Source organism: Pelecanus crispus, chromosome 1, assembly GCF_030463565.1.
Source record: "Pelecanus crispus isolate bPelCri1 chromosome 1, bPelCri1.pri, whole genome shotgun sequence".
Lineage (NCBI taxonomy): Eukaryota > Metazoa > Chordata > Aves > Pelecaniformes > Pelecanidae > Pelecanus > Pelecanus crispus.
The window spans coordinates 215,197,110-215,213,090 of NC_134643.1; the positions used below are offsets into that span (position 1 = coordinate 215,197,110).

Sequence of the window (15,981 nt, forward strand, 5' to 3'; positions counted from 1 at the left end):
CGGGCCCGGTACGGCTCGGCTCGGCTCGGCTCGGCGCGGCTCGGCGCGGCTCCGCCCCCGCAGCGCGGCCCCGCCCGGCGGGAGGGGGCCGTGCCCGGCGTGGGCTGGGCCCGCCCCCCAGGACGGCGGGGGGAGCGGGAGGTGGGGTCGTGCGGCACCAGCCCCGGCCGGAGCGGGGGGCTGCGGGCCGTGCCAGGCGCCCCGGGGGGTCCCCAAGGATGGATTCGCGCCCGTCGCCTCCGGCCCGCTCGCTGGGCGCCGCGGGGAAGAGCCCCGCCTGCGCTGCACCCCCATCGGGTGTTTGCAGACGTGGATGGACCCCCCCGAGCCAGCTCTTCTGCAGGCTGAACAGCCCCCTCTCTCTCCCCCCACCTCGTCTGGCAGATGCCCCAAACCCTAAATCTACCCAGCACCGTGTGCTGTGGCATTTCAAAGTGTTTGGTCACCACCGCCACATCTCAAGTCACTTTTGGCGGGAGTCAGCGGGGTGCCTTCACCTTTAATTACCCTTAATTCCTTTTCCCCCGTATTCTTTCCAGTTGCTTTCTGAAGCTCTGCAAGCTGGGAGCATCCTCAGCCCCTCAGCCCGGGAGGCAGAGGTGACTGCCCACCCACTAAAGCCACCTCCTGTGCTGTGCTTTGCACGTAACGCTCCCCTAGCTCGTACTGCTTCTGCCAAAAGGGACAAATTGTTCCTTTCTCCACTCAACCCTCCCTTTATTAAACCTCTATCCTATCTGCTTTCAGTTTTCCTTTCTGCTTTTCCAAACCCCAATCCAAGGAAATCATTCCTCATATGGGAACTGTTCTACAACACGGTTTCCCTTTCTTGTTCTTTCTGTGCTGTTCCTGTGCTGCTGTGTCCTCGCCCAGATGGGGCCAGGGGATGTGACTCGCCCTGAATTCAAGATGCAGGTGCCCCAGACACTCATATAGTGGTACTAAGCTGTTTGCTGGTTTGCTTTGTTCTTAATTCCTACTGATTCCTAACATTCAGTTGCCTTTCTGCCCACTAAAGAGTACTTGAGCTAAAGTTGTCGTTAAACTATTACAGAAAAGATCCCATTTCTGGGTTGCTTAGTATGATGCCCATCGGGCTAGGAGCGCTTTTTTTCCACAAGTACTACTGTAAATGTGTCGATACTAAATTTTATCTTTTTATCACTCATTTTTCATGCTACATGTACTTATGATTGTCACTCAACTTGGTCACCCTTTTTCACAGCACTTAGAGCAAAGAGTGAAGAGCAAGGGTCCTTGCAGCACCCCATGACTTCCACTGCGAAATCTGGTCACTTATTTCTGTCTTTTGACCAGTTATTTAGCCCCTGTGGACCCTTCCTCTCATCCAATGTAATTTCATTTCTTCAAGAAGCTTTGACTAAGGACTTTCTCAAATGTCTTATGGAAATGTAAGCAGGCTGTATTCATCCAGGTCTCTTACGTACATGTCAAGTCCTTCAAAACCTCACTGAGGCACGGTTTTCTTTAAGAAAAAAAAAAACCAAAACCAAACAGTATTGATTCTTCCATGATCTGTTTTGTTCCTTTGGCCACTTTTCGAGGTTTTTTTAGAATGGTTTCTACCAGCTTGCATTGTGTGCATGTCAGAGCTGCTTATTCCTCTGGGAAGTTTTGAAAGGTTGATCTTGCATTTGTCACCTTTTGAGCTTTTGGTGCTACGACAGGTACCAACTGCTACCCAAGTTTGTAATCCAGATTCTTCATACTCGAGGGCCTATAGTGCTCTCTGGAGAACACACCTGTCCTGGTGACTTGTTTGTTTTCTTCCTTTGTTCATTTTGTTGCTTTGTTCTGTGTTCCTGCTGGTCCTTCAGCCCAATACAGATGCTGTCCTTTAACACAGGTGTAGGGGCATAGCTGGCCACGGGGCTGCCTCCACTGGAGAGGCAATGTTAAATGCAATGCTTCACGCTCCCTGTGATGCTTCACGCTCTCTGTGGCAGGCTGTGTCGCCTGGGCAAGCAGCGGTGACGTCCTGAGGCCCTGAGGACCTTTGGAGGCTTCGTTCCTGTTTCACAGCCGCCATCCAGCTGAGAAGTGTGCCAGATGAAATGAACTGTGCAAGAAGGTTCATACAAATAACCGGGTTTTTATTATTGTTGTAATCACTCTGGCTTGCTAGTTTCTATGGTCAAAATATATTTATGACTCTGTTTCTAAAAAGTCAGGCGCATTAGCTACTCTAAAAGGAAAGTACCAAATAATTTCCTTTATTAGCAGTGTATGTTTAGGTGAAAGGCTTTAATTTTGTATGTATACAGAGAGCAAATGTTCTGCACAGACAGACAGTGGTTTTGCACAGACCAGGAGACTTCAATTTTAATGTTTACAAAACAGAAAGATTAAAGGGCTTAGATTATTTGGTTTTGTCAGGTCAAAGGGAAGATTTAGAGAAGGAGCATGGAAGGTTTATTGCTATGGTGTAACTCCTATTTGGGCTCAGTCCTGCAGTTCTACCTCACGTGTGTGCTCTTAAATGACTGGGGAAAACAAAGAATCAAGAAATAACTGAGAAACATCCAAGAAGCTTCAACATATTGGTTAACTGGACATCAATCCAGGTCACCATTAAGCTGCAATAAGAGTGATGGGCAGTAAAGTTTCCTACATACATTCCTACATTTGAACATAGTTCAAAATACAGAAGTGGAAAAAAATTAAAAAAAAAAAAAACCAAAACCAACAAAAAACCAGCAACTTGAATTTACATTTAAAATCAAATTTGGATAAACAGTTTCACAGACATGTTTGTTCTGGAGTTCCTCTGCAAGAGATGCAGCTGACGTGAGCAGGCAAGAGTGAACACTATCTATAAATGAGTTATAAACATTCAAGTATCACTAAACATGGCCTGATTCTGCCTGTCTTCCTTGCAGAGTGCAGGGATCACCCTCCTCATGGCTTCATTACAGGCAGGGACTGAGGTGCTACTCAGTGTAAAGAAGAGGTACAGAATCAGGACTGCAAGGAGCAGCAATCACAAAGTCAACTAACTTAGAGGTTGCTCAGGGCTAGATTTTTAAAAGTATTAACAAAAGCTGTTAGAAACTAACAGCAGGGGCACTGCTGAACTCCATCGGGTGCTAATATGTATTGGTAGGTCCCCAAATGCCTTTAAAAATCTGTCCCCAGTGCACAGTTTCCTCATTTAACAGGGAAAAAAAAGGAGAATTACTTAAATGTTGGTGAATTCATTGAGCCAGACTTTGGGAAACCACGGGGACTTCCACATTGACACCTGCTCCTTCAGAAGCCGGCATGCTTGAAACAGTCCCTGGTGGTATTCATTCCCTAGCATGAACCCCGTGTTTCTGCACAGAGCGCATGGATGCCATGCTGCCCGCTCCTTACGCCCGTGGATAAATCCCTTGCAGCTGGTGTGGATGCCGAGAGGTGTGCTCCTCTGCCAAATTTGATCTTGGACAAAGCTCAACTGAACTCCAGAGGAGTGGAAACAGTGATGGGTGGTACGTGGCTCTCGGAGCTGAACCCTACAGCACATGTTCAGTCTTGTGAGCACTGGCTACAGGGTAGGACTTTCAGCATTTGTCTTGCTCCAGCTTTATTAGCAGCATGTCATGAAATCCAGTGCAGCTCTGTGAATGATGCTAAAAGCGGGGATTTACAGGGAATCTATTAGAAGTGCACTTTTGTCATGCAGAGCCGTGTAATGGATCCTGCTTCCTTGGCGGGTGATGAGGCAGAAGAAGGTTAATACTGTTGACAGCAGAACAAGTCCAATGAAAAAAAAGGCTGCGAGTATCAGGCTGGTTTCTCCAGGACTCAAAGTTTTTCCAAAAAAATTGCCTCCTTTACTGTCATGATCTGTTAAAAGAGAATTAGTTATTGAGAAATCTATGTGTTAATCTGAAGAGTTTAAAATGACATTTTAAGAAATCCTTACCCTTTGCAGTGGTCTTATTTTTTGCAGTAGTTGTATCATATATTCCAGTTGTGAGTCCTCCTTCTGAAGGAGCTTCTAGCTCTGTGAGGAGAGAGAGAAACCGTAGTCAAGTTGAAAACCTTAATAAACACTTTTTTGTCTTCTGGAAAAGTAGCCTTGATTCCATTTAATTCCTTCTGCCTTGTTGATCTGAACAGAAATCATTATTAGATCAGCACAGCTATTGCTCTGGGCAGCTCTGTGGGCATCGTCCCCCTTCTCTATAGGCATCTTTGTTACTTCGCTACTTACTGTAGCGATAGGACGAGGGGTAAGAGTTTTAAACTGAAAGAGGGTAGATTTACATTGGACATAAGGAAGAAATCTTTTACGATGAGGGTGGTGAGACAGTGGAACAGGTTGTTCAGAGCAGTTGCGGATGCCCCATCCCTCCAAGTGTTCAGGACCAGGTTGGATGGGGCTTTCAGCAACCTGGTCTAGTGGAAGATGCCCCTGCCATGGCAGGGAGGGTGGACTAGATGATCTTTAAATGTCCTTTCCAATCCAAACCATTCTATGATTCTATTCTGCATTTTCTTGTTCATTTGAAGTTTCATGGCCCAAACAAGTATGTGTTATAAAATAAATTCACCTTGTCCAAGGAATGAGTATTTTGGCTACATTTGGCATTACATTTGTCATCCTATTGCTACAGGGTTACAGGTACAAGAAGGTGTGCCTGCTGGCACTGTTGCAGCCCCAGCAGAGGAGTGTAGCAAGCACAGCAGGGATCCAGGCAGGAGATGCTGGACCCAGATGTTAAGTGAAATTATGTGATGTGGAGAGGCTCACAAAGAACTTCTGACTTCACTCAGAAATGGTGGAAGAGACCAGCACCGCTCAAAAAGTTTACCAGCTTTTCTTGGTCAAAAGATCACCTATTTGTTGGACAGGATGAGCAATCATTTTCTGGAGCATCTTGTATCTATCTCAGCTGGTCTCTGCTCATGCAGGAAGGAGCTTGAATAGCTCCATGAGCCAGCAGTGATTGCAGGGAGGAACAGCACCGTGCCAGTTTGCAGACCCTCCCACACATCACGTGTGCAAGGCTAAAAAATAGCATTGCAGTTATTTTCTGCACCACCCGTGGGTGACTAATGGCTGCCACTGTCTTAGAGGGTCTCTTGGGAAGCACCAACTGTTTTTAAGTTGCAGAGTGCAGCAAAGATTACTGTCTTTGCCATGTCTTTAGGGGTGTCTGTCCTGTCCCTAGACGATGCTAACTGGCCATGGCAGTAATTTACAGGTGCTTCCCACCAGCATGCAGGGTGCAGGGTTGACATTAGCTCTCTTCCTTTCCTCCCTGCCTTCCATCTGATCTGCTGCTATACCACCTCCAAGTTCTAGGACATGTTTCTGATACCGCACCTGATTTATTGATGGTGTAAGTCGTCTCCATGCCAGCGTGGATGTGATCGGCTACGTGGCAGTGCAGAAGCCACGTTCCAGGGTTTTCTGCTACAAGTTCAACTGTCTGGAAAGTCCCAGGAAAAAGGTCATACACATCTCCTCTGTGGTCCTTATCTGTCTGTGGCAAGGCAAAACCAGCATCGTAAGAGTCTTGTGTCAAATACCCACCACAGGCACTGAAATATTCCAGTTAGACTTTCAGCTCCTCAAGGCAGATCAAATGCTTCTTGGTGTACATTTCCAGTGTGCCTCACACAGGGAAACTGAGGTCTGTGGATATCACTCATTTAATCAATCAATGAATTAACAACAGGAGACCCCTCCTAAGGGCTCGTTGAGCACAGGTGTTTCTTTGAAAGACAGATAGTCCTGCCAGTGTCAAGCTGTCACAACATAAACCCATACTGTAAACAAGCATAACTCTCTGATTTCCTCCCTGTATCTTCCCTTATACCCATGGGTAATATATATTTTAACCCACCTAACCACGTCCTCTAATAGTGACCTTTATTCATGTTGCATAGCAGGCTCTGAGTGGTAGAAGCTTTGCAAGGATCTCATTCATTTTGTATTTCCTTCGCATGCAAAACTCCCACCGATCTCAGCATCAGCCCAGGTCTCCATGCCCAAGCTGCAAAACAAGGCTAGAACCTGGACTTTTTTGCAGTAATTTCCCATCACACTATAAAGGTTTTACTTTGATTAATTTTACCAACCTTAAAGATGAAGGTCTGTGCATGGAAGTGGACTGTATGTATATCCACTTCATTGCCCATTCCAATCAAATACCAGTTTGTCCTATCACCTTCATTCATCGTTAGACCCAGGAGACTGTTGTAAATCTTCCCATTGATTGCTGGAAGAACAACAAAATAGGACTAATTAATAACTGGCCACAATATGGGTGATGATAACCTCCACTTCAGGCACCCTTTGCACTTTCTCTCTGGGGAGAAGGGGTGTCCAGGCAGAGGGGGGACACGCACATGTGGCCGGGGCAAGAGCTCTCCATAGTGACCACTGCCACTGCAGGGAGACAGTCGCATTTTTGTTTCAGTTTCCAAATCATCTAAGTGCACAGCAACACCTATTTTTCTGTCTTGAAAAGCATTAGAGACATTTTTTACTGGTTGAGATCAAACTCCTGAACAAACAGGATTTATGTTGAGAAGCTGCATGGAAAAAGAAGGAATAGAGTTGTTGCCTAAAATGGGTACCATCTGTAGAAAGAGAAGTTTGCTTTGCCAGGGCTGTTCCTGCCCCCATCCAGTCTGTTCTGCCTGGCTCCTGGGCTGGTTGCTACTACAGCCAAGGTTTTAAAATGTTATCCTTATGTTCGTACAAAACAAACCTGCAAGGAATGCAGCTCCCAAATGACAGGGGAAGTCTGGCAGGGCAGCCTCTTCCCATGAGTATTAGATTAAACTATCTTGTTAGAAAAATATCTTGGCTGGGCCTCATGAAATCTTTTTCTTTCCAGAGTTGCAGCTTATGAAGTTGTCACGTGGTTGGGTAGCTGCAGGCTAAGTCCAATGTCTTCCTAAAAGAGCTGTGAAAAATAAACCTCTGTCCTCTTGGCTGCTGCCACCAAGTCCTACATACCATGCATGCTGTTGCCTTCTACAAAGTTCTCCGTGGAATTAAAATCATCAGGATTCTTATGAAGGTATGTCTCAATATTTTCTTTCAAATACCAGGATTCATTTTCATCAAATACCATAAACAGAAGGGTAAATTCACGATCAATGTCTTTTCTTAGACCTCTTTCATCTAGAACTCCTTTTCTGCAAACTACGAGAGGCCCAATCAGACCGCTGTATGTGTCCTGAAATAAAATAAATATATGCATTACAAATTTTCTAGTTCATTCAGTTATGAAATAGATACAGATTAACTACAGATTAAATAAAGATGAAATTCCATTTTCCTATCAGATGACAAAAAATTATGACTCTGTCTGATTAGAGATATCTTTCTCTACATGTCCCTATGTTAATGTACCAAAGCAATGTTTTGCCTTCACCCAAAATCCCTTCAACTGTTCTTTAAGGAGGGAATCACATTACCACAGTGTATCCCTGGGGATTTCAGTAGATTAAATTACCCAGGCATCTGCAACTTTTATCAAAGACGACAAAGCATCGAGCTCTGTAAATCATTCCTCCAGCCTGTGGTCCTCACATAAATGAGAAGCAGGATCCTTTCAGAAACATTATGCAAGGCAGGATGCTTTATCCAGAGCAATGTAATCTTTAATGACCATTTCTTCATTACCTTTACAAAATTCACTGTTGAATAATAAACCCAGGTGATACAGTTTGGATCTGTTTTACCAGGGCCAGATCGTTCTGGGACGTTCCACCTGTAGGTGTTTATTTCCCCTGAAACAGAGAGGACAATTTTACCAAGAGCAGCTGGGTGCTAGAGGCTTTGAATAGTATGTAACTGAGATCTGCTACCCTCCTCATGAAAAAATGATCTGTATCCAAACTATCTGTGTAAGCATGCAGCAATGGGATGTGGACATGATTCTGCCTTCCAGGAGGTCAGTGAGGTTCCAGTGGTGTAAACAAAGGCAGATAGCCCCCAGAAAAGGAGATCTGAAAATTATGCTGGCAACAGTGGCATCCTCCAGAGGGAAGTTTGGAGATAGGACTTTTCATCTTTCTCCATGGGCAAAATTTGTAGCAGATCAATGATCTTGGATGCTGATGCTTAAGGTCAGTTGAAGGTGTCAGGAGCCAAGCTCCAGAAAATATTTCCTGGACTTTCTCAGTTGAAAAGGGCACAGAGATGTGGCAGCTGCCCCTGGGATTTTGCAGACGGCGCTGCAGCAGTGCATCAGCTCTGGGCCAGGAGAGGAGAGTTGAGTACGTACTGACCTGCTGACTGGGAGCAACAAGGGTATCCTTCCCTTTTCCAGCTAAGCCCCTCTCCTCAGCAGTTACTGGAGAACCCCTGTCCCTTCCTGAAAGCCATCACCTCTGCCATGTCCTCCCTGAGCAGAGATTCCCTGACCTCTGATTTGATTAAAAAACCCAATCTAATGGGGAAATTATCTATTTGGGTGAGGATGAGTTCTCTACACTGAACACAAACACATCTATGTTCAGATGAACTGCCTGTGCTGTGTTTCCCTGCTTTGTTTTTTTGCTGGTTCTACAGGGAAGGGTAGGAGACCAAGATGTGGTCAACACCTTGCCCATTTAAGTGGTGGAGAAATGTTGAACCAGGCAGCCTCTGGCCCAAAATTCTTCCAAGGTGACAAAACCCAAGAACAGCTGGGGACACGCTATGAGTCAGGCAAAAACAAGGAAATCACAGAACTTTTGGTCATGTACAGCCACAACCCAACAGCTGCGGGCATCAGGGCAAAGGAGACTTTTCAAGCTTAAAAGGTTGTGAAGTGACTGAGCCTAGTTTTGTGTCAGTGAGACACTATACCATTTTGATGGATCATGCAATAGTGGATTTTATTGTATGGCAATAACTACTAAAAAAGAAATGGTGACTCTCAAGTATCATCCTATATGAGCTGAGTTTCACGTAAATGTTGCAATATATCCTTCAGTCTTACAGGACAAGCACCTTCTGTTCATTACAGAATGGGTTTATGCACTTCAGCAGAGATCAGAAAGGCTTTCAAGACACAACACTACACTAATAGGTCAGAAAACATGAACAAGAAACCCCTCAGTCTCAGAGGCATTCATGCCATGGAGACGTACACCAGGGAAGAGTTTTTCGTCCACCTGTATCTAACCTACATGTCATCACCCCTTTTTAGAGGGCATGATGTGAGAAGAGAGCCTGGCCATGGTCCTTCACCACTTCCTTGCTTTTTACTCCTCACTTCAGGATGTTTGGAGGCTGTAGATGGAAAAATCTCCACTCTACTTAAAACCTGAGACACTTCAGATGGCACCAAAGACCTATCTTTGAAGTGCAAATGAAGCATAACCCCTGAAAAGACTGATAAGCAAGAGGAAAATTGATGTTTTCTCCCTTTTTGCTGCTGGGTGAGTGGAGGAATGAACAGGGAGAGGACAAAGCTGTGGCAGCTGAGAGCTGTTTCAGCTTACAGTGCTATTGATCTGCTCTCTACATCTCTTTACCATGCCACCCGCAGTCTCTTTAGGACCTGGCAGTGCTCCTGGGAGGACAATTTAGCAGGACATAAATCTGACCGATAACTGGTTCAGGATTTAGTAGGACTAGATGTGCTCTGGGGAGCTTCGGGTGAGCAGTCCAGCCAGGCCTAGGAAGACAGACAGCAAGGATTTCAAGATGATGGTGGTGGGTACTGAAGTGTCCAGGAATTATTCTTGTTTTGAGGGGCTTGTTTTCCATGTTAACTGCTGCTTCCGCACTCCTAAGGAAAAGTCTGTCCTTAGATCTTGCTGAAGAGTCCTTTCTTTTGGCTTACTGTCAAACGCAGACACCTTCCCTTGTCTAACTCATCCCAAGCCTGCTCCCATGCGGACCCAGGGGACATGACAGTAGCGTTCCCAGTGTTACACCTCAACTGTCAACAAAACAGCATCAACAGCATCATGGAGCAAATAACAAAACAAAGGAATCATATAAATCAGCTCCTTTTTTTTTTTTTTCCATATATTAACCACAGGTATTCATTCATCAAACTCCAGCAAGGCAGACGCTGGCTCACATTTAGCCGTGAATTTGTGTGGTTGTACTGTATCAATATAGCTACCTACAGGAAAGAGATTTCAGCTTCCAGAGACGTTCAGTATATCAAAATTTCTTTTCGTTTAGTTTCACACTGAAGCTCACAAATACCGTGAAAAAAATTGCATAGGTGATGGAAAGAAAAGGAATGTACATTTTGGATTGACTATAATGCCTGGGTTTGAGTTTGGCTTCCTACTAGAATATAAAACCCAAGATAAAAATTGGAGTACAAAAATTTTAACAGGTATTTTTCTATATGAAAAATTTCAATGCTGTGAGAACTATTTTCCGCTATTTTCCTCGTTAGAAACTGAGGCATATTTGGTACACTTCTTCAAAGACTTTTAAATCATGTGAGAGTGATATTTTGCATATTATGCATCAGTTCTGAATGCAAATGCCAATTCTGTGTACATTAAGAGAGGGGCAGAGTTAACATGGCCAACTGCAACTCCACCACTGAATTTCTCAGTTTCAAAATGTTGTTAGAATGTCAGTCTGGAGCAAAGGCAATGCTGGCTTACACTTCTCTTGCCATGGTTATGGACCTGCTTCTGCCTTTTTTGGAGGTTGTCCAGTGATACTACATTCATGTTTCTATCCCTGATAGAACAAACGTTTATTCTCTGCCCGGACATGCTCACTTGATCAAGAACCTACATGTAAAACAACACAGAATCATATCTGAATAAATGCTGAGCATATTACATCTGGAGGAACATACAGTTGTGTGTTAGCTTGAAAAAGGGATTATCATTCAGGTGTTAAAAAGCTTTTATATATGGCCTTTGTAGCTCAAATTAAAAAAAAAAAAAAATCCAACCAAACAACCACCTTACCAGGGAGGGTAATTGGTGTCTCAGGTTGTTCTTCACAACCGACTTCTTCTATACCGTGTGCACTTATTGAATAAGGCCTGCTGGCTTTGTTCTTAAATACGATCAGAACGGAGTCACCAACCTCAGCATGGAGTAACGGCCCTAAATTAAAACAGGAGACACTAGTGATTAATGCTGCTTCTCTGAATTTTAACAGACTTTCAATAGCTTGGCCTAGGAAAGGAGCCATGGACTTTCCCAAAACCCTCAGGCTTTTCTGTTCTTTCAGTGAGGCCATCAAAACTTGTCTGTTATGTCAGCTGATGAAAAGCTCCATATATATCAATAATCTTTTTTCTTTTCAGTCAATGAGAAGAACTGTTCACTCTGGAAACAGGTCTTTGGACAGCTTGTTTTTAAGGAAAACTTTTGTGGATGGTTTTCATATCTCTCAAAATTTTATTTCTTAAACTGGTAATGGCTTTTATTTTTAACTATTTTTTTAGCTTTGCACTGCAAAAAAGGAAATTCCTAGGGAGTGTTGGCTACTTTATGACCAGTTGTTGCCCACTTCTCATCCCATAAAAAACATAAGCTGATGATTATTTTATGACACGCTTAATATTTTGTCTTGCCAAATTTCAAATACAAATCCAGCCCCTTAATATTGGCTTAATCTACCTACAAAAGCCTCCACCGTGTTACATGCTCTGACATTAAGGTGAATCCTGGAATTGCCTTTTTTGCATCCTCCTTGTTAGTACTCCTTAAGAAACCCCTTATTCGGTGTTAACAAAGCTGGGAAAACTGGTTTTGGAAAGCAATCCTCTCACTTATCAGGCTCAGTCTGTGAGCTGTGAGATCTACTTGCCCAGGATTTCCAAGTGTTCCTCCTCCTCCATCCTCACTTTGCGCTGCGTGAAGTTGCCGTTTGTGTACTCCCTGTAAACCACCTTCTTGTATTTTGAACCGATCAGATCTTCTGCTTGGCTCAGGAAAATATGCCCATAGCTGCAAAATAAAAAGGCAAAAATTAAAAGCTCTAAACCTCACATATCTAAAGGCTAATAACTGTTGTGTTATCACAATAGATGTGATAAGAATATATGACTTGCTCCAACGTGCTGATTGATGTGAAGCCCTGCATGCTGCAAGAGATTTTAAACAGCAAATAACAAGAGTGATAATCCTGACTAAATGCACACCCTCTTCAAACAAGTAAAGCTGAAGATATGTTGCACTCACCACAAACTTTTGGGAACACAAATCCCTCACCAGAGCTGTCAGAGCAGAGATGAAGTTCAAGATAGGAGTGGGTTTGGCCACTCTTTCCAGCTGCATCCTCCACTCCAATAAAAGATAGTGTCTGTCCTGGCAAACCTGAATCCTCTTACCACAATGGCTGCTCTCATTATCTTGGCTATTAGTCAGCCACAGGAAGATGATAACCAAAGCCTAACCTTACAAAAGCAAATGTTGTCGTCTCAGATAAGAGGGGGGCTGCTTTACCCTGCCCTCCTGCTGCTGCGTCCTGTGCAGGGCTGGATGTTTTCCCACCATAAAGTGGGATAGTGTGAGTGGATAGTGAAGATATAGTGAAGATAAAGTGAGAAATGTATTTTCCCTTCTGCACTTGGCAGAGAATGCTTTTTTCGTGCCCTCCAGGTTTGTGCAGTCACCCACAGTTTGTTGCTGCTCCTGTGGGATCCCAGAGGGCTGACTCGCCGGCAGAGGACACTCGCCACCAGCTGCGGAGGAGAGCACTCACCCTGTTCTGAGAGCAGCGCTGTCTCCTGGCAGCTCACCTCCAAGGTGCCCCTGGCAGGGGAGTTGTGAGGTTGGCTCACAACTTACTAAATAAAAGCAAAAAATGCCCCAGGAATACTGCTTACTGTAGTAATATACTGTGCATGCAACAGCAGCCTTTGACGATACTGGAGTTAATATTTTCTTTAAACACACTTCATCACCTGTGGCTTTTCAGGTATATTTTCTACCAACTCCACTGTACTCTTCCTCTTTACAAGGTGCAGTTTCCCAGCCACTTTTCTAAGGTTTATTTTTGAAATATGTTCCTTGTTCCTTTTTGTTTTCACCAAAGTGGTCTCGGAGACCTCCTTATGCAATATGACCTGGAACGCGTACCTTCTGCACATGCTTTTTATTCCTTAGCACAGTGCAGTGTAGATGTGATTCACTTGTGGCTGTTACTGCATTCTGACTTTTCCAGAGGAGGCAGGCGCTGCAGTGAAGCAGGCTCAGCACCTCCCTAATGCATCTGCACTGCTCGCAGGGGCTCACATCTGGGACAGGTACCTGTGTTTCTTCTCTATGAAAACCAGATCACTGGGATGGGGAGACTGGAGAGGGTGAGGAAGGGAGAGGAGGGGACTGGGGGGCATCACTGTTGGGTTGAGCCAGGGCTGGAACACACACATGGATTTAGGGAGTTGGAAGCCTTCTTGGGTTCAACAGCATTACAAGACACTCTGACACAAAAACATTTGAAAGTGCTGCCTGTGAACTAGTCTAGTCTGAGAGGCTGTCACTTCATAAATATGTTTTCTCTTATTTTGTTCAGCAAAGAGTGCCTCCTAAAAAGCACGAGGCTGGCTTCATGAAAGGATGCTTCAAAGTTCCCCCTCCACTATGAGTGTGCCCCATGCCCACTCATGCTTTGGGTTTTTTGCTTTGGGTACTGTCCTGGTTTCAGCTGGGATAGAGTTAATTTTCTTCCTAGTAGCTGGCATAGTGCTGTGGTTTGGATTTAGTATGAGAAGAATGCTGATAACACACTGATGTTTTAGTTGTTGCTAAGTACTGCTTAATGCTAGTCAAGGACTTTGCTGCTTCCCATGCTCTGCCAGGTGCACAAGAAGCTGGGAGGGAGCGCAGCCAGGACAGCTGACCCAAACTGACCAAAGGGCTATTCCATACCATATGGTGTCATGCTCAGTATAGAAACTGGGGGGGGGTTGGCTGGGGGGCAGGGATCGCTGCTCGGGAACTGTCTGGGTATCGGTTGGTGGGTGGTGAGCAATTGCATTGTGAATCACTTGCTTTGTATATTATTATTACTATTATTATTATATTGTTATTGTTATCATTACTATTTTACTTTATTTCAATTATTAAACTGTTCTTATCTCAACCCAGGAGTTTTTCTCTCTTACTCGTCCGATTCTCTCCCCCATCCCATCGGGGCAGGGGGAGTGAGCGAGCGGCTGCGTGGTGCTGAGCTGCTGGCTGGGGTTAAACCACGAGAAGTACCTTTCCTCATTGCTGCTGATGTTGTAAATATTTGGTGCTGAGCTCTTGTTTGAGGCATAGTCCCACTCCACCTCCTCCGCAGCGATGTAGTAGAGCCTCATGGCTCCTTGCTGCTGCTGGGCTCGGGTGGTATTACGGCAGCTGCTGACCTCGTAGAGATGTTTCATCCCCCCGACAAAGTGATCAAAAGTCCTGCAAACCACTTTGAATGTGCCTGGAAAGGAAAGCGCATGAGATTTAGGCAATTTAAACTTCAAAAAGCAGCTTGGCAAATTAGGTCCTGTGCCTTGTACACCTCTGATCTGTCCTGAAACAAACCCAATCCATGATGCTGTATGGAAAGCCAAATGAGGGGATGCTTACATCACTCAGCACTCACTGGCTTTGAAAAATTAAGAGGACTGAAGGAGAAACTAGTTGATAAAATGGATATGCACCAATCATCTCCTTTAGTCACCACATGCTCTATAGTCCCAAGACATAAAAGGATGGGGATTCAGGCTGCCATTCACACACTCAGGAGTAAACATGCACATGAGACACTGCAGGGTTGTGGGCTGTAACTCCTACATTACAACAGGTTCTTCAACTGAAAGTGAAATGTGAATGCAGACACAAATGGACATCCATAAGTCAGCAAGTAACTTTTTGCTCCATCGGAAACACTAGCCTGTTCCATATTCACTCAAAAATCTCCATAAATTACTTCTAGCTATTTGAGTTAGATTAGCTTAGCCAAGGGAGCTCTGAAAAGCAATTGATTAGATGTCTGGCAGCAGGAACAAGCTTGCTGGTAAGCCTTCACCAGTGCCACCCATGCTGCAGACACGCCCATGGGGAGCACGAGAAGACGTAGGAGGAGTGTGTATTGCAAACACCGATAAAGGCATAGAGAAGCAGTGTGCGTGTTTCAAAGATGCTGTTTTCCTTGTCCCTGAGCACAGAGCCGCTGTGCCAGCCTTGGGTGCATGAGACGCTCCACTGAGCCCCTGCAGTTGTCTGGTGTAATCAGGCTAATGGCAGCCTCTTAGAGACTTTGCAAGACAGATAAAGACCCATTATGCAAGAATGCCTCTAACAAGAAGATGCTGCTTATAACCATTTGTTTATATGCACCTATATGGTATAAAAATGATTGAGTTAAACTGCAGCTTTCTGACCCTTTGCTCTCCCTCCATGAAAGTCCACACCACCATGGGCCATTTTTTTTAATAGCTCTGATGGTCAAAGACTGCAGTGATAGTGGGAGCATCTTTTGGCATATCCATGGGCAGATTTTAGTGTTTGAACTCTCCTTCCCATTTATACAAGCAGAAGCTGACCACAATATAGCCCTGCATATCTCCACCTGCTAGCACTCTTGTGAAGGAGGAAAGCACTTTCACAGCTGCTTTGTATGTCAGTCAGTGATGGAACCAAAATTAGAAGCATAGCTCTGTCCAGACTGAATCTCAGTCCGTTCCTTGTGCTTCTAGGGCAAAAGTGATGAAGAAGGTAAAATAACATGCAGTTAAAGAAAATCACAATGCGTTGTAAAGATCTGATAATTCATTCAATTTCCCTCATTGCCAGTAGAAGGTTAGCTGGCAAAAATTAATAATAGAATCATAGAATGCTTTGGGTTGGAAGGGACCTTTAGAGATCATCTAGCCCAACCCCCCTGCAGTGAGCAGGGACAGCTTTAACCAGATCAGGGTGCTCACAGCCCCATCCAACCTGACCTTGAATGTTTCTAGGGATGGGGCCTCCACTACCTCTCTAGGCAACCTGCTCCAGTGCTTGACCACCCTCATTGTAAAAAATTTCTTCCTTATATCCAGTCTA

At 44.6% G+C, this 15,981-nt stretch overlaps 2 protein-coding genes across 2 annotated transcripts in view; one reads left to right on the forward strand and one right to left on the reverse strand.

The window, feature by feature from the left end:
* The window catches only part of MRE11 (MRE11 double strand break repair nuclease), a 277,276-nt gene that overhangs the window by 85,463 nt on the left and 175,832 nt on the right, over window positions 1-15,981 (forward strand). The gene's annotated exons all lie outside the window — the stretch shown is intronic.
* HEPHL1 (hephaestin like 1) overlaps window positions 3,647-15,981 on the reverse strand; it is a 38,380-nt gene continuing 26,045 nt past the window's right edge. Inside the window, exons 12-20 of the mRNA XM_075713648.1 lie at window positions 14,158-14,371; window positions 11,759-11,898; window positions 10,909-11,049; window positions 7,652-7,758; window positions 6,980-7,202; window positions 6,094-6,233; window positions 5,336-5,495; window positions 3,929-4,009; window positions 3,647-3,849 (exon numbers count right to left, since the gene is read on the reverse strand). Of these exons, the coding sequence (XP_075569763.1) occupies window positions 3,647-3,849; window positions 3,929-4,009; window positions 5,336-5,495; window positions 6,094-6,233; window positions 6,980-7,202; window positions 7,652-7,758; window positions 10,909-11,049; window positions 11,759-11,898; window positions 14,158-14,371 (1,409 nt within the window). The remainder of the gene's footprint in view (window positions 3,850-3,928; window positions 4,010-5,335; window positions 5,496-6,093; window positions 6,234-6,979; window positions 7,203-7,651; window positions 7,759-10,908; window positions 11,050-11,758; window positions 11,899-14,157; window positions 14,372-15,981) is intronic.